General features: G+C 49.3%; 1 protein-coding gene across 6 annotated transcripts in view; it reads right to left on the bottom strand.

Annotated features, from left to right (window-relative positions):
• The window catches only part of RNF220 (ring finger protein 220), a 224,633-nt gene extending 208,858 nt beyond the window's left edge, over positions 1–15,775 (bottom strand). For 2 of the 6 annotated variants that reach the window (XM_045584749.1, XM_045584751.1), the window contains exon 1: positions 8,382–9,057. In XM_045584749.1, coding sequence (XP_045440705.1) covers positions 8,382–9,006 — 625 coding nt within the window. In that variant the 5' untranslated portion in view covers positions 9,007–9,057. Of the gene's footprint in view, positions 1–8,381; positions 9,117–15,420 lie in introns of those variants that run through there. The other 4 variants (XM_036444488.2, XM_036444486.2, XM_045584750.1 and 1 more) reach the window with 4 other exon arrangements.
• Between the last annotated feature and the right edge of the window lie 2,998 nt (positions 15,776–18,773).

The following is an 18,773-nucleotide window of genomic DNA, read 5'->3' as shown; positions in this document are numbered from 1 at the left end:
TTAGTCAAGTCCTTTTAAATAAATAAATCCCTATTAGTCCTTCTTTCTAAATAAAATGAAGAAGGAAGCATGTCAGAAGGACACCAGGGCTAATCCTGGTGGATGGATAACAATGAAGGGAGGAAAAGCAGCTGGTTGTCACAGAAAAGGGTTCTGAGTCTTTCTCCCTCCTGCTTTGCTATCAGGCACACGTGCGAATGGATCCTACATACATGCTAGGTGTTAATGACCCTGGGTTGGGCCATATCAGTGCTTTTGACAATGAAGATGATACCAGCTTATTGTCTTTGAAATAATAATAGTCATTATGTATTAGTATGTGTGAGTCACTGCTTTAAGCATTATCAGTGTACTTAATCTCAATCAGTCCTTCACAACAACCCTTTACGGTTGTATGATTCCCACTTTACAGGTGAGAATACTGAGGCCCAGAGAGGTTAGGTAATCTGCCCAGGGTCACAGAGAAAGTAAGCTAAAGGGTCAGAATTTCATTCCAGAGGCTGAACTCATCATTATGTTATATTGCCGCCCCACCTTTGATCTGAAACACCCTCAAGTTGTGGCTCAAAGGGGGCAAATACAGCATTTATTCTCTTTTAACAGGTATTTAGTATGCTGGATCACTCTGACTTGGTTTAAGTCAAACCCCCAAAAGGAAGGTCAAATGAGAGCCGTATAGGGTTAGCTGGCGCCTAAATGGGAATCCATACACCTGAAGATAAAGCAAAGGCCTCTCAGAGCTGGCCCTTTCCCCCTCCCTCCGTCTTCCTGACTGCCCGCGGTTCTAAGATAGATGCAAAGCCATACATCTCAGCCTGCAAATGAATTTCAGTGGAAAAAGACAAGCCCTGTCTGGTGAGTCACACCCAGGCTTTACTGGGCTTGATTTCTCATGAGACTGAGACAGGTTCCTTCTCCACACACACAGCTCTGGGCTTTCCTAAAGCTTATGTCTGCTAAACAGAATGGACTCCCCTAAAAACAGAACGTTCATTTCCTCCAGGTCATCTTCAGTCAGAACACATTCTACTGAGAACGGGGACCTTCAAATGTCCGAATGGCCCAATGGTTATATGTGTCTACAAAGCCCTCATGCCACTCGTATATTTCTAGCTTCAGCCAGGATGTAGGTGAGAACTCCCCCCCACATGCGCCCCCCGCCCCTCACCTAAAATACACACCAAAAGCAGATCTGTATTTGAGGGAATGTAATTGCTGTGGGAAAACATTTGGGAAGGGAAAATGCTCCAACTTTAGGTTTCTAGAGTGTTAGGAAAGAAAAGCAAGTTTTAGATTCTTTTTAAAGTTATGATTGTTTTAGTAGCCAATATAATTAACAAAATAAGTCTCTATTTGAGACAGAAAATTTCACTTATGTCTTAAAAAAATCTCTCTACCTACCTTTGTTATTATCAACCTCAAGACATAAATAAATTCCTCCTTTCTTTCCATAAACCTTTATGCCTTTGGGAGAGCAGTCTTATAGATGCTACCCGGTACAGTGCTGAAGAGTGACGAATTGATAAAAACTTAAAGTAAAAATTAGATTATAGTCATCACCACCAACTTATTCAATACTAAACTAACACTTACTGAAACCTTCAATGTGATTGGCATAAATGCAAAAAAAGTTGTAATACTAGAACTAAAGTGTGATTAAGATAATAGAAATATCTGATCTACTGGGTAAGGCTGGGAGGGAATAAATTACTGCTGTTTACTTAGCATCTACCACGTTTGCTGATTCATACCACAGCCCCATAGTCTCAATTCAGGCTCAATTCAGGATCTTTCCCTCAAAAAGGCATAAGAGAGAAAGTAAGTGAAAGTTCTTTTGTAGAAAATTCTCCCCTTTGCCCAAAGATAGAGGTATTCACAAATTCCCTCCCTGTGGCATACATGTTGAGCCTCTCTATTCAACCACAAATGTCACAATGTAAATGGTATTGAAGTTTTTTTCAAGGCAGTTTAGCTGATATATAGCAATAAGTTATACTTAAGTCTGTAGTTCATCTCTCTTTAAGAGGGTAAAACAGCACAGAGAAATGCTGTTAAACTGTTGGAAGAGCATATTAAAATCCAAAAAGCATTGTTATTTTGGTGTTAAAATCATGTGGATTTTACCAAAAAAAAAGTATCATCACTCTAAATCCCACACATTTGCAAAGCGTACATTCCAACAGATGTGGTTAATAATAGTTAAAATATAAAAATATGAAAAAAATTATTAAAATATAACTGTTAAATTTTATTATTGTAGCTCCAAATCCTGAGTATTTACAAAGAATACATTTCAAAGTGTGCTAATATGTATTAACCAGGTGGGAGTAGCTAATAAGCGTTAAAAGTAAGAAAAACCAGTATAAAACAATTCTATTTTTCAGTTTCCTTTTCCTTGCCTAATGAGGAAAGAGGGTGGGTGGGGAGGGAGAGCAACTTTTGTTATTTGGATACAATGTGTGTGTTTTTGTTTTCAAACAAAACAAAACAAAAAAAGGCACCAAATAATCAACCTGGGGCCGCTGACCGGACTGCAGCCCCGGAAAGCTCCCGGTGGGCAGAGTCCCAGAGATCGCCCAGCCTGGACGGGCCCCGCGGTGCCGGCTGCGGGCCTCTCTCTGACGGCCACGGGCGATCGGCCTCGCCTCGCCCCGAGCACCGGCCATCCTCCCGATTCGCGACGCCCGGGACCTGGGAGACGTCCCCGGAACGTTGCACGGATTTGAACTGCAAGACGGGAAAGCTTTTCCAATCTGCAGCGCCCGCCGAGGGAACAGCTCGCTCCAGATGCGCGAGTGCACGTCCATCCTCCCTCCCCAGCGCGCCCCGGGCCCTGCCCAATGCCTCCTCCCACTCCTGCACCCCGTCTCCCCCCACGGCCCCTCCCCGCACAGCGGCCACCCCTGGCCCCCTTCCTCCTCCCCCCGCCCACCTGCACCTCCCGCCGGGGCCTCGTCACCCCGGCATCCGCGTGGGCGTGCCCCCTCCAGGGTCACCCTCCTCCCGTCCCCACTGTCTTTGTGGCTCAGCGTCCAGGAAACCGACCGGGAGCTCGGTTCCGAGTGCCACGGGGGCCGAGGGACGTGGCGGGCGGGGCGGGCCCGGGGTGGGGGACGAGGCCCGCCCTGGGGCCGGGACCGCGGGGGCGGCCGCAAGGGGTGCGGGGCCCGCCCGGGGCAGCGCGGGGACCTCTCCCGCACGCAGCCTCCCAGACCGGCCGCGGGACGGCAAAGTCACCAGCGTGTCTGGAACCACTCGCAAGCCACCTCCACGGCGGAGGCTGGGGGGTCCTTTTCCAGGGAGCCGAGGGGGCCCCCTCGATGGTCCTCACTCCCCCGGCCCTGCGTCCTGTCTCTCCGTGCCAGGCCCCCCTCCCCCGGACGATCAATGACCAGCCCCCCTGTGGCCGGGGGCGCGAGGGGCTGGCGGGCGGCCGCCCGCGAGGAAAAGGCAGCCCGATCGCTTCTGCATGACAATTGACGGGAGGGAGGGAGGGCGGGCGCGGGCGAGGAGGGAGGACGGCTGCGGTGTCCGTTTTCTCACCATGGTGATTAGGCATTCTGGCCGTGCGAGGAGGCAGCCGCCGACCGGAGCGGCGCGGCGTGCAGCGAGGACCGGGGGAGCGAGAGCCGGGGCGGGAGCGAGCCCAGCCGCGGGCGGGCGGGCGGGCGGGCGGGCAGAGCGCCGAGCCAAGCCAGGCCAGCTGCTCTGCAGCCATCAGGGACCGCTCCCGTCCAGCCCGGCCCCACTTTAGCTGTGCAAACATTTCTTTATCCCGACAAGACAATTAAACCCAGCAGCATGAAAAGGAGTCTCCACGACTGTGTTGGAAGTGAACAACCAACCACACACATCACAGGAGTTCTTAAAGGGACTCCGGGAGAACCCGGGGAGCAGCTGAGCAGCAAATCAGGCTGGCTAGGTCTGCGCAGCCAGCGGAGGGGGGACCATCTGACCCATCTCGGTCTGGTGATTTGCTGACCCTTTCACAGTGGTCATCTGCTCCAGCTACAATCCAGGAGGTCAGCCTGGTGACCCGAGAACTGCCCCCAAACATTCTTTCCGGCAAGAAGAATTCTCCTAAAAGCCCAAATTAGGGTCCCTGTCCAACCCCGTCCCAGGCCCTTGGGAAGTATCCCCCCTAACAACGCCCCCTAGGATGGAGCTGACCCTCCTCAGTCTGGGCTGCTTGGGGCCTGTGTACCCTCAGCTATTTGAGTCTGAGAACACAGGGTCTTAAATGGCACATGCCTTTATAAGGCACATTTCAAAGTACAAAATACCATTTTCTACTCAGGCCTTTTAGTATCAGAGAACAAAAGTAGGACCTTCTGCAGTTGCTGTGAGCTACCAGTTTCCTACCTACCTTGCGAATCTGCCTAACAGTAGGAGAGGCCAAGGTAGGAGGGTCACGTGCTGTCAGTGCCCATCCCTGAGGTGAGCCAGAAGGTGGGGCCAGTCCTCGCTCCACACGGACAGTTCTGGTCCCTCTCAATCCTCAAAAGCATGCACACAAGCCAAGCTGAGAGGGTTGACTGTCAGGCTGGCCCAAGACTGTGTCACTCAGACAGAAATCCAGGCACAGGGGTGGTCCAAAGGAAATAAGGAAATGAACGTGATAAGAGCCAGGGTACTAAGGGGGGGTAATAAATACAAAGATTCTAGCACAAGGCAGCAGACAATGCGTATCTTCCCTTTGTTGTAAAGTTTCCTTAATGAGGAAATGTTTATTTTAAAAGCCCTGGGAAACATATCTGTAGACACTTCATATGTAAGACACACGTGGGCTATTTGTAATTGGTCCATAAATTTTAGCATCATTTCCCTGGACAAGGAGCCCTGGGAGACTGGTTCAGGGAGTGACAATAAACAGGAGTTACCTCAGTCCCCTTCCCGGGGAATTACGCTTCCTCCACGAACTGAACCGGCTTCTCGCAAAATACTTCTCCCTTTTTCCAGGGCAAATAAGTCAGTCCTGTAGAGTAAAGGCTTCTTTTTTTCCATAGAGCCCAACACCTACCTTGGGAAGCACCTGTGATGCCAAGTAAGATGAACAGGCAAGCAAACAGGAATCATGTACTAGGAGACACAATACTTTACCCAAATAGCTACATTTTTTTTTCCTACAAAAAAAATGGATATTTAATCACAAAAGAAATCCTGCCTACCAGCGCTCAGATGGAAGGAAAGAACGTGTGTACATTACACCATGTCTGCAGGCCCCTCTCTCAAATGCTCTCACATGTGGACATATCTGCATATGGACATAGTGTGTGAATAGGGGGCGGCTGCAACAGTAAAAACTGTCAGTGTTTCCATTGTAAAACTGATTTTTCATTGACCAAAACTCAGTCATAAAACTTCTCTATGTAAGGGACACACACAACCCGGTAACACCACTACCACCACCACCACCACCACCACCACCCCTGCTAAATGCTTATTTAGGAGTTTTACTTGAATTTAATAAAACATTTTTTACACTTCATGAAAAAAAATTGTTTAGATGAAGAGAACTGAAAAATGAATCAACCATATCAGAAATCAACTCTAAATTTTAAGAATAAAAACTAAAATATATACAGTTTCTATTTTATTATATTGGCAGTCTGGGCAAAAGGCGCTTACCCTATTACTTTACTCTTTTGAACACTTTCTATTCTCTCTCCTCCTGCCTTCCCCTCCCCCTCCCTGCCCCATCTGCCCCTCCAGCTCTCCCTTTGGAAGCAGTCTTGTATACTGTCACTCGATTATCTGAGAAATATTACTTATTTCAAAAATGGTTCTGTAGGGAGGGCCTGAAAGGCATCTAGTGGGAATAATCAGGCCTTCTAACGGCCCTTAAGTATGTATTTACATAAAACAGGCCATAAATATTCTGACACACATCAACATATGACAAGAGCCAAGGAAGCTGCTACAGACTTTGTCACGGGGCCTCTTCAACCCTTCCAGGCAGAAAACTGTGTCTCCTGCCTTCCAAACACTCAGAATCAAAAGCACAGATGCTGCGCAGTCCCACCCTGTGACTGCTGCCACCCTGCCCAAGGAAAGGAAAGAGAGGAGCGCAGATCCAGGGTTATCGCTGGCAGTCTCCTCTTCTCTTGGCACCTTTCTTTTTTGCGAAGGATCAGTCCCAAAGGCAACTCCAGATACTCATGTGGGTATACAAACGTCCCACACTCACACGACACCCATAGGCTGAATATTTGTGTAGGAGGGGGGAAAAAAAGAGAACACAAACTACTCTCTGAAAGAGGGATATTTTAAACAAATAGAGGGAGAATGGGCTCCAATTTATGTAATGGTACAATTTGCAATAAAGAAGTTTCTCCAACCTTCTGATCAGAATCTCATTAATTCCAAGGTCAGAATTCCATTTCACTTTGGGAGACAGACTCATTTAATTTTTCTCCACCCAGGCGTATTCCTGTGTGAGGGATCCATCTCCATGGGGGATGGCACCAGCGCACAATGCAGGCCGGGCAAACAGAAGAGTTATGGCTTTGACACTCGGAGGGGAATGGATATCCACACCTATGAGTTCTGACTGGACTAACAAGCTTCCTCCTGGCTCTGGGGGTCTGATACAGGTTTGGGCTGAAAAGATGGATGGAGACAAGCTGGATATGTTAGCAGAGAAGAAAGGAATCTCCATCTGCAGATGTTACTTTGTGGCACACTATTTTTGAAGAGGGTTTTGTTTTCGACTTGTATTTGCAGGAAAAAAAAAAAAGGGGGGGGGGGGGGGCAGAATTTGTCACACCCTCATCCAGGGCAGTTTTAGCCAGAGGTCAGATGACAGCTAGCCTTGGACACTTGCACATTGACAAATGAAAACTAAACTGAAATGAAATGAAACAGACCAGCACAAAGCCAGCCTATGTTCAGCAGGTACATCCAAAAAGCAGGATCATAACACACGCATCGGCCGCACGGAAAGGCAAAAGGTGGAAGAGGAACTAAAAGCACGGGCAGCGGAGCTGTCACACAGCAGCCTTCTCCCGTTAATGGGGAGGTCTCGGGCTTACAGAGGCTGACATAAAAGACACCCTTGCAAGATATTTCTAAACCAAAGAGCGATGGATTTACAAGGCAGGTTGATTTTTATGATGACTTTTATTGAAAAGGTACGCCGGGTTTAGGCAGATGCCTTTTAGCGCAGGAAAGTTAACACAGTGCCTAATTCAAGGAGACAGCCTGAGGAAGCAGTGCCGACAGGGGAGAGAACTGCAATGTCTCTATTACTCTCCTCGGCATCATAAAGAGAGGAGGGAGAAAAATGGTATTCGTGTTGGTAGTTACAGAGAGGACGGGAGCACAAGAAACAGAGAAGCGGGGGAAAGCAAACCTCAGATGTAGTTTTCTTAAGAAAACAAAATGAAGCAAAGCTTAGAACAAAGGCTTGGGTGGGAAAACACCCTCAGTTCATAAATTTTCACCAGACTTGAAGAGAACTGCTCTGTCTACCTACAGCCCCAAAGCTCTAAAACACAATTATTTCCTGATTATATTCTATTATATTCGATGAGAAGATTGCAGGGTTCAGCGGTCGGAGTCTACAAGTTCCAAATCAAGGTGGAGTTCCAACTATTAGTGAGGGTAGCCAGAGCCCCAAAAGGCACTTGGAGAACATGAGAAAGCTTGAGCAGAAATTAATAATAATTGTGAACATCAAATATGGAGCAGTCACATGGGTCAACCACGTCTAGTCCTAAAAGTGGGCCCCATAATAAGCATCCAGCAAACCTGTTAAATCCCAAGAGAAGTCAGCTTTCTAGCCTTGCGATTGCAAGGAAAACGCAGCTGTTTTATGGTGATTGACGACGCCTCTGTCCTGCTCTGAAAAAAATAGCCCGGTGTGGACAAGGGCTGAGAGTAGTGACAATAAAATCACATGGAGTCCACTGCATGTGATACAATGGAGAAGCTAAAATATAATACTGAGATCAGAGAAGCAAAATGAGGACAGCAAAGAGAAGAGGGATGGATGAGTTTCTTCAGCCCCCTCTCAAACTCCCCCCCCCCCCACTAATTCCCTTGGAACCTACACTTTCCAATGAAATAACATTCACTCTGGTACCCTACATGGCACCCCCACCCCCCTTCACTCCAGGTCCCCAGGGAACAAGCTAATCACGCCCTGGAGAGAAAGGTATTGCGGAGGTCAACTTGCCTGTGGCTACCTTCAGGCAAACATTTCCTCCAGAACTCTCAATGCTTACTGACAGAGACAAGCAAAGGTTAGTACTCCACAGCCGCGGAATGGGAAGGAGCTGGGCCTTCCCATGAGTAGGAACAGGAAGAAGGCCACGACCTGTTGAACGCTACTGTAAGGCAGGGCTCTCCGAGGGTAGGGAAGGCTCGCACAAAGTACTTACATCTGTCATTCCGGTCCTCTGGGCTAGATGAGGCCTCTCGGTCCGAGATGAGGCCGGAGACAGCAAAGATCTTCTTCCCAGTGTCATCGACCTTGAGGGAACCAGGGGAACTAGATGGCAGCTGGGTCCCAAAGTCATATTCCTTGCCATCTGCATCTGAGAAGCGCAAGTGGGGAGACTCTGTGTCATGGCAGTTCTTCAGTCTCTTGGCTGGCGTGAAGGCTGACTGGTAGCTCTCCCTGTCCTCAGTGGAAGCAAAGGGGCGGAAGGCCCCCACACCGCTGTGGTTCAGCATGCTGATTGGAGTGCAATCTAGATTTGGGGGAGCGAACTGGGGGTGGAGGTGTAGTAGAGAAGGGGGGAAATCTCGGTTGGCAAAAGTGCCAGGCACCCCACCCTGCCGATGGTACATCGAGGCGAAGGTGTAGGAACCGTTGGTGAATGGAATATGCACGTCCTTGTCTACCGAGACCGGGACCCCGAAGGGCCGTGGCTGCTGACAAGGGATGGAGGCATCGCGGCTGGCCTCGGCCGTGGACGCCAGGACCATCAGCGCCGGCGAGGCCAGCGGGTTGGGGAGGTAGGATGAGTTCTCCATCTTGAAGGCTGCCCGGTGTAAGTCCATCGGAGTTCCTTTCTGGGGCCCGCGTCACACGAGAAGCAGCCGGGAGGGAGGCCGAGGGCACCTTGGATCAGGGCAGGGAACGTTACTGGGGAATCATCCCCTTCTAAGACCTGCAGAAACAGCAAAGAGGAAAAAAAAGAGGGGGGAGAGAGGTTAGGGGGGAGGAAAACAGAGGAAACCCTAAGTGATTGCAACACCATCCCTCTGGCTTATAGATGCTCGGGCAAGAGACACCACGGGCTTTAGGAGCCGGTGGGCAGCAGCGTCAGACCATTTCCATTCAGGAAAATCAATAGACAACTTACTGTGATGTACGCGTAGCTGACTTTGGTCCCTACACGTTCCGGGTGAAATGCGCCTGAGCCCAGCAAAGGAAAAAAAAATCATAAAACCTCCACGTACGCTATTCCCTGAGCAAATGAGCTCTGGAAGACCAAGTCACCCAGTAGATTAGGTGGGGTCTATATTTTAAAGGGCTTCCACCTGCATACCCCGCTCATGGCAGGCCTGATGCTCAAACAGAGGCCAGGATCCACCTCTATGGCCCTCCCCGCCCCCCATGTATGAGTCCTCTCTTCATCTCCCCTAACAACGCCCTGATCATGAAAAACCCCTAAATCAAGCACATCCAGGCCATGAACATCTGTACATGTTCGGTGGTACAAATTGTACGTGTGGATAAATCACACGCGCTGGCACATGCATAAACACGTATCTTCATGTATCATCTAAGACTGTTTCTAGAAAGAAGTGCTGTGTGAACCAATAACAGCAACATTATTGTTGCTGCATGCCCCTCTCTCATCACACAGGCTTTCTCTCTTCTGAGAAGGAACAAGACCTTCATCAATAAAATGCCTGGCGTCTCTGACAATATTTAAAAACGTAATGGGTGCCTTTGGCATATGTTCTCTAGCAGCGTCTGTCTTCCAGGGGCAGCAAAGAACGGATCGGTAATTTTAGTTACTAATGCACTCACTCTTAAGTAGGTCTGTAAACTGCTTTGGATTCGCCATTAACATTTAAAGGAAAATGTTAACCAAATTTCCGACTTATTTTGCCCGGCTAGTTGGCCTGCTCAGAGTTGATGTCCAATGAAGGCCTCTGGGACAAATTGGAGTTCGAGGCGACTTCTTTCAATTTCTCTTTTAAATTTAGGTCGTGCATTTTCACAGCCACTGATTCCATTTCAAAATTTATCTTTAGTGGGAAGTGGGAGAAGGATTATATATCAAAAGTCTGGGTGACACAGATGAAATAGTAGGACTTATTCAAATATATACACGAAATAGAAACTGAAGTAAAACTCAAAGTGCAACCAAAATAATCATCTGCTACAAGTTATAATCTTTCAGTTGAGTCATGCCTCAAATAAAATTTACCCCCTCCTTAAAAAAAAAACAAAACAAAAAAAAACTACCTAGATAATGGAGTATCTATCGTTGGTCCTCCCTCAAATAGAAAAACCTCAGTTAAACTGTAGATGAATCCTCCTGGCTTAATGCAGTGCAAAGAGAGTATTTCCTTCTCCCATCCTGTAGTAGACATGTCAATGGCTGTTATTAATTGGGAAGATGAGTGCACACCATCAGACTGCTTCCTCATTTGGCATCTTTCCTTATAGACATCATTGCTAAATTACCAGATTATGTATCTCACATTAACGGATTTTTCTCTCTTCCAAATTTTAAATAACTTTCCTGTCAAGTTATAGCAGTGCAGGGAATGGTCTGCCAAGGACAGCCAGTTAGCCTGACAAGTCTGGGAATCCTGCTCTTGGCTGTTCAAGGCCGACTAATAGCCATGCAACATGGATGCTCTGAAAGTGGGTCTAGGGCTGTTCCAAGGGTTCTAACCAGCTTTTCATAACAGATAGAACTACTTGTCCATCAACGAGCAATATGATATGAGTTAAGCTGGAGAAAAGGGCAAACTTAATACACTGGGGGTAAGCGGGTGAATGTTTCTCCCCCAAAATAGCCAATCACCCAGAGGATTTGCTTTCTATTTTTACTTCCTGGATCACCTCATTACGTTAAATGAGTTTCATAAATTAGTAATCTGGCGACAGCACCGGACACTCCAACAGAACACGGTGAATCACTCAAACCTGGTTATTCATTTAAAACTTCATTATGCTGAAAATAAATCAACGATATTTGTTCAGGCCACATCTCCCTTACGCCACTGCGTGGGTGCTGGTCTCTGTGGGGGGAGGGAGAGTGTTTTCCTTCTCCTTTTTCTTTCTTACCCCCTGCTCACATTAGCAACTTGTACAGAGGAGGCTTCAGCAGACCACAGTCATTATGAAAATCTATAGTTAATACACTCCCAATGTCAAAATGTCATGGGTTTAAACACAGAACCCAAAATAAGAAAACTAACTGACCCTCTTAATTAAAAAAATATGGATTGTAAGATAATCAGCTTGATGGAGCATTTGGGTGACTGTAAAGAACCGGGCAAAGGGAAAGTAAGTAACTGTTACTTTTCTGCCTCTATGCTGATTTTTTTTAATTTAGCACTTCGTGCAAATCCAGATTAAAATAACTCCAGCTATTGATCCGAGCAGTGGAATTGACATTAATTTTAGTTCACTTCTCACTCTGCAAAGGGATCAATAGGAAGTAATAACAGCTGACATCCCTGCTGAAAGGAGGAGAAAGAAGGGCTGAAGACAGAAATCGAAAAGCAACCAAATAAATCATCAGCTACTTTTCCACGGCATCAGACAAACTCCAAACAGATTGCAAAAAGTCTTTGTTGAATTAACTAAACAAGGAGGGGGGATCAATCCACGAAGCTAAATGAATTGTCTGGCAGGCAGCGAGGATGGACCGAGGGACCAACAAATATCGAGTTTTAAAAATTTCAAATCCTTGACGTGATGGGTTTGATTCCGGTCTGTGCGAGTGTGGGGAGTTCGTTTGTTTGTTAAATCACACACCCGACCCTGGTTTAACGTGATTACAAAACGCCAACTAACTGAATAATTAGTGAGGTCACTAATTGCGTGGTTCCACATGCCAGAACCAAGACAAACGAAACCGGGAAGCTGGCGTTCAGAACGTGAAAATGTCTGTGTCTGGGCTGATGCGCAGGGCTCCCCGCTCTCCTGAGCCAGCTAGTCATTTTTGCACAGAAAAACCGAAAGCCAGAGGCAACGTCTCAGAGTGGGCAGTTTCCCGTCCCAGCCTCTGACCATCCCTGTCCAGGACCTGGGCTTCTTGACCGGAGCTGGTTATGGGTGTAGAAGGAAGCTGCCGCTGCTGCTGTGCTGCTGGGAGGAAACCCACTTGCAAATGACTGCCACAAAGAAAGCTGCAAAGCCGCTCCGGGAGCCCGAGCTCTGAATGCCCACCAAACTACCATTCTGCTGGCAATTACAATGCACACACAACACTCCTCTGCTTACTACAACAGGTGACATTTCTGTGGTCTCTGAACCGGTTCCAAAAGCCAGGGAGGAAAATAATAGAACAAATTAAACGGTATTTTTTCCTTGGCATAAATAAACTTTTAAAAAATTAACAGGCAACTTAAAAAGCAAAGAACAATGGGAAATGGGGACAGGGGAGTGGGAAGAACTCAGAAAAGGATTTTTTTTTAAGTTCACAAACTGCTTCCCTTAGAAGAGAATTCCCACACACCAAATGCCCACGGGGTATCTGGAAACACACTCTAGCAGAAATTTTACCACTACATGCAAGGAAGCACAAGGCTAGCACGGTCGCAGAGCTGGGGCCAAAGCCTGCGAATCAGACGTGGCCAGGTGTGGGCCCCAGATTTGGACCCCGACCCAGATCTGACTTGGCTAACGGGTGCGACTCCGAGACAGCCCAGCCTGTCTGCCTGTCTAGAGCGCAGGGCTGCGGGCTCAGCGAGCTGTGCACAATTTAGCCAGTGAGAGTCTGAGCCGGGAAAAAGCAACTCATTTAGGAAAAAAACGGAGGAAGAAGAGGGGAAGGCGAAACCTGCATCAACTTCAGGCCAACGCAGAGCCGAGGCCGCCCCTCCTTGGCCAGACCTCTCCTACCGGCTCTCGGTTGCCTTTCTTTTGCACAAAGAATACTTTGGGTCCCAACCAGCTCCTCCCGAGAAACAATCTGCGGGTAACTTAGGGGATGAGGGCGCCGGCCGGCGAAGAACGGATAGGTGCGAGGGGCCCGGGTCCGCAGCCAGACAGGGCTCCGGGGCAGCGGCTCGTAGGATGAAGCTGCCTGCGATCCGAGTCCCAGCACCTTGTGCCCCGGACCAGCCCCTCCCCGCGGGTCACCGGGCCCCGTCGCGGCGCGACTCTGCTCCGCCGGGCAGCCGCGGGGCTCCCGGAATCGGGTCTCCGGAAAAGCGGGCCGGCGCGGGGCAGCCGGGCCCGGAATGCGGGAGGGAGGGCTCTGCCTCCCTCTAAACAGGTGTGATCCCCGCTCGCCCTGCGCCGGCCGCGGCCCCGTCGGTCACTGGAGGCGGCGCCGCCCTGCCCTCGGCCTTCCCCGCCTCGCCCCGGAGCGCAGCCGGCCAACTCGGCCACTTGTGCAGGGTTCCCGCGGGCCGGGAGGGAAGGGAAGGGAACGGAAGACGGCCGCTTCGCTTTTCCTCGACGCTCTTTCTCCCTTCCCCCCGCCTCGGCTCCTTTTCCATTCTCAGGAAGAACCCCCGAGGCCGGCGGAGGGAGGCCGGACACCTCGGGCCCGCCCGCTCCCTCCATTCCGACCTGCCGCTTCCTCCCCGCCCGTCCTGTTTTCCGTTATGTTCCCTCCTTACTCCTCTGCCCTCTCCAGCCAAGTCCGGGACCGAGGCGAGAGGCGAGGTGTGGCCGGTGGGCATCGAGGGCAGAGAGCGCCCGAGTGTCCCCTCTCCGCGGCTGCCGGGGCAGGGAGGCGCCCCGGGCCGGAGACCCGCCGCCAGCGCCCCCGCCCCAAGCCTCCTCCGGCTCGACGCGCGTCCGGCTCAGGGCCTGGGCCCTGGGGCTCCCCTGGAGCCGCGATCGGCGCGGCCGGGGCCCGAGAAAGCCCCGCGTTCTCCACGGGAAGCGGGGGCTCTTTCTCTGCCTCCCGGCAGCCCGAGGCCCCACAACTTCGGGGCTCCTGCGCGCCGGGGTCCACTCGGCCGGGGTCCACGCGGGCCTCGAGCTCAGGGAGCGGAGGGCAGAGCGGGCTTCCCCTCGGACGGCCCGCCGGCCTCCCGCCGTGGGCGGCCTCGCCCGGGGGGCCCCACGGAAGCTCTCCGCCCAAGTCGGTGTGCCCTGGAAGAAAAGGCTTTGCCTTACAATGCACAAAGGCGAGCCGCTCGGGCCGAGCCCTGAAAAGCCCGGGCTGAGGAGGGGGGCGGCCGGAGGCTGGGGAGCGCGGCGGCGGGGCGGCTGCGGGCGGAGAAGGTCGCTCGGCCGGCCGGGCTGACGGGCGAGCGGGGCGCGAGGGCTGCGGTGCCGCAGCAGCGACCAACGTGTTCGCTGAAAAGTTTTGTTCTCAAGTCGGAGGAAGAGAAATTGTGACTCAGTTGAAGGCAGGTAAATCTAGGCTAAAAAAAAATAAAACTACAAAAAAGAGCCACAGGCCGCTGTCTAGGTGAGGGTCCTCCCACCCCGCTCCGCAGAATGGCTAGTCCCGGCCCCGAAAATCCCGGGAGACCCGCTCCGGGCCGGGCTGCTCGCATGCCGGGCGGGTCCAGCCGGGCGGAGCGGGGAGCGTGCCGGTGGCATCGGAAGGGGCCACCTCGGTGCCAGCACCTGCCTCCTCCCAGCTCGCGGCGGCTCCCCATCCCTTCTCCTCCCTCCATGCCCCCGCTGGGAAAGTGAGCCCCGCACCCGAGGCCCGAGGCGCCCCGTTTCTCCTCGGGTACCCCACCGGGCCAGCAGTGCGTGGTGTGGGCGAGCGGTCGGGGTCCTTTCTCATCCGGATCGCCCCTTCCCCATCCCGCGGCTTCAGGCTCCCCACCGAGTACCACCCGGCCCCGGCCGCGCCGGAAACCGCCGCGGGGTAGCCCGGAGAGCCTGGGGAGACGGACCCAAACAAAGTGGGGATGGGGCTTATTAAAAGATGGAGAGAGGAAAAAAAAAAAAAAAGTCCTGCTCCCCTCCCTGTCCCCGCACCCTCCCTACTTGTCCGATTCCCGCGTCTGGTCCCTCCCCTCGCGCCCCCCAAATAAAACACATTAAGGAAAAACTCAAGACGGAAAGTTTGAGCGAGGCAGCGCACAGGGCGCGCAGGGCACGGATGCTGGGAGGCTCCGTGGCGGAGATCTAAGACGCACCCGTCCAGGTCCCAGCCCCTGCCCCTGTCCGGGGAGCCGCCCGAATCCCCAGCAAACGGACCCGGAAAGTTAGCCAGGTTCCTGAGCAGCCCGGCGGCCCTCGCGCCCACCCCTCTGGGGTGTGCACACACACCCACACACCCCTTTCTGTGTCTCCATACTTGCCGTGTAAATGCCTTGGGAGAATGGTCGCACTTTTCAGGACACGGAGGGAAGGAGGCGGCGAGGGTGGTGCATGAAAAGTCCCGGGTGCGCAGGGCCGGCGGCGGCGGCGGCGGCGGCGGCGGCGGCAGCGGCAGCAGCAGCAGGCGGCTGGCCCCGGGTCTGTGTGCGCGAGCTGCCTGGGATTGCATGTACAGATTAAGAGACTCGGTTGGTGTGAGAGAAGGAGCAGTGCTGCCTCTCAGCGCTGGCTCTAATCAGTGAATGAGCCTCCACTCTCCCAGGGACTCGGAGACACACACACACACTCACGGGCGCACGCACACATTCTCTCACACTCACACACATACAGGCACTCTGAGCACTGAATACATTAGGGCACTAAGGGACTCTGGGAAATGGAGTCCAGACCCAGGGCACTCCTGGAGAACAAACCTGCTGGCCCTCACCAGAGAGGTCCAAAGTCTTGGAGGGGAGAGATACTGTAAACTGAAGAGAGCTCTTGCTTTTGTTCAAAGTCCCTACTCTCCCCCGAGATCCCCACCCCAAATAAAGATCTACAGTAAATGAATGGTATTTTGACCTTCTTGCTTTCTTGATCCAAATGTGACCAAGAGTAGATGGGTTAATCTTTTAAGACTGACACCCACTGCAGCTAAATGACCCTCAAATCCTGGCTCCCTCATAAACTATGCCTCCCCCCCAGAAAAATCTTACTTCCTGATTGGCTCCTGAATGCTTCTCTGGGTCTTTGCCTATAGTAATAAGGTAACAAGTGAATATAAATACAACTAATACTTTTAGAAGGGATAGAGAGGACCTAGTTGAGCACTCAGGTTTGAGCATTAACATTTTTATTGGTGTTTATATTTATAGTTCGTTCTTCTCAAATCATTTTATGTCACCGTTTAATTCACCACATACAGAAGACAAATAGGGGAAATGGATGGAGACCTAACATCCCCCCAGTGCCTCGTAGGAGCTGGGTTTCAGGACTAAATGCCCTTGCATAATCTCATTTAATCTTCAGATTAATTCTGGAGATAATATTATCACTATTTTATATATAGAAGAGGAAACTGAGGCTGAAAGAGTTTTGTAATTTGCCCACGGGAACCTGATTAAAAAGTCTAGAATAGCAGGTAGTTCTAGCTCTGAAAGCAAAGCCCAACCAAAATCTAATCCTGGTTTTAAAAAATCATTCCTTTCTTCTGTGGTTCAGTTTCTGTAATTACAGATTTCTCATCTAGAAAAAAACACGGGTGGGGAGTGGGGAGGGTAGTATATACTGATAATCTACCCTGAAAAGAACCGCATGGGCTTGTAAATTGTCTGAAAACACAGAGCCCTAGAACTCTCATCTTTGCTATTATTTCATGGTCCTCTTTTCTTATGTTTAACATTAGGTAGCATCTAATTATTATGTATGCTTATGTTTACATGTGTTGTTTGTATTTTAAATTTTTAGTTACCAACTCTTATAAGTAAATGGTTAATTTGACCAACCTAGAGGTTTTTGTCATTTCTGTCTCTGTAATTCATTGGATCAGGGTTGTTTGTTCAGAAACCTCTAAGTCTTTAATCATGTTTAGTCACTCATTCATACAGTAGCTTTTCTTGGTTGAAGCACTACTCTTCTCACTAGATTATTCTTTCCTGCTGGACTGTAAACTTCATGAGGGCAAGAACCATGTTTGCTTTATTCATCATTATACCTCAACATCTAACAGTGTCGATCTTAGTTGTATAAATAAATGAGGATATAAAAGTAAAATGAACAAACCAACTGGCATGGCTCAGTGATTGAGCGTCAACCTGTAAACCAGAAGGTCACAGTTTAATTCTCTGTCAGGGCACATGCCTGGGCTTCAGGCTCTATCCCTAATGGGGGGCAAGCAGGAGGTGGCCAATCAATGATTCTCTCTCTTGATGCTTCTATCTCTCTCTCTCTCTCTCTCTGCCTCTCCCTTCCTCTCTGAAATAATTTTTAAAAGTATATTTTTAAAAAGTAAAATGAACAAATAAAATTTCTGCCCCAAAGAGCTCACCATCTAGTAGAAAAGACTAGAGTTAGAAAACAACGCGATGACTGCTATAATTTAGCGTGACCATGTTGTTCATTGGTCTGAGACAAGCTTGACAGTGAGAAGAAGCACTATTAATAATTACACTGGAGTGGCAGGTGTGAAGAAGGAACATCCTGGGCAAAGAAGGTTGACTAGTCACTCTAGCTACATAATGTGTTTCATTCATTCATTTAACAAGAATTTATTGACAACTCTCTTGTGTGGTGTGTGAGAGGAACTAATAAGCCACTTGATTTCCCTAGAAACGAAAGTATGAGGCACTGAGTAGCAAGACATAGTTAGAAGTGGGGCAAATCACAAAAGGCTCTATACTAAACTAAGGAAAGTGGACTTCAGCCTATAGATGATGAGAAATCCGTTGAGGGTTTCTCAGGGGTATGACTTGGTAGGATTTCTGTTTTAAAAATAGTACTAGTTACTGGGTAAGCAAGGTGGAGTTTAGGCAGGAGGCAGGGAGAATGGTTAAGAAGTCTAGTATATGTAATTCAGTTGAGATATAGTAGAGCCTAATCCAAGGTACTGGGGCAGTGGGCATGAAAAAGAGGGAACACATTATAGTGAGATCTAAAATGTGGAATCAACAGGAATTAGCTCCTTATTATGGCAGATGAAGGCAGAAGGGAGACTCTATGCAAATCCTAAATAGGATTTTATTATTTATAGGGACAGGATGCTGTCAGTTCTTTAATGTACATTCATAGTAAAAGGCTTCCTCAGACCAGCTTATAGAGTTCCCATAAATCCAGTGGACACCTCATAAGTAGACGATATAGTTAGAAGCCCTATGTCAATCATCAAGCCAAATATTTTTAACTGTTACTATATGCAACAGTCTGCATCATGATACAAGCACTTAGGAATTAGAAAAAATAACCACTGTCTATAAAAATAATCTAAATGAAAAATTAAGTGCAACCCCCCACAAAACCATAGCAAAAATTATATAATGTAAATTGAATATGTAATACCTCACTAATTCATAGGTCATGTGTCCAGCAACTATCTCAGCTATCCAAAACACAGTGAACCAGGAAATAAGCAAAAAGAGTCCCAGAATAGCCAAAATAAACATTACAAAGTCCATGAACTAAAGTTAACACATTTTACTCCTAAGAGAATTCTTCAAACCTTCACTCAGAGCCGATTTACTCTTTCTTAGGTACAATTCTAATAAGCTTGATTATTTGGCTTTCCCATTCACAGCTGATTAAGATTGTCAAATTAAAAGGGGGCAGCCATTAAAAAGAATGACATAGACTTGGATGTACT

The sequence above is a fragment of the Pipistrellus kuhlii genome, unplaced genomic scaffold (assembly GCF_014108245.1).
Source record: "Pipistrellus kuhlii isolate mPipKuh1 unplaced genomic scaffold, mPipKuh1.p scaffold_m20_p_2, whole genome shotgun sequence".
In the NCBI taxonomy this organism is placed as follows: Eukaryota; Metazoa; Chordata; class Mammalia; order Chiroptera; family Vespertilionidae; genus Pipistrellus; species Pipistrellus kuhlii.
Note: the sequence above shows the minus strand (reverse complement) of the source record. Positions and strands in the feature narration are given on the sequence as shown.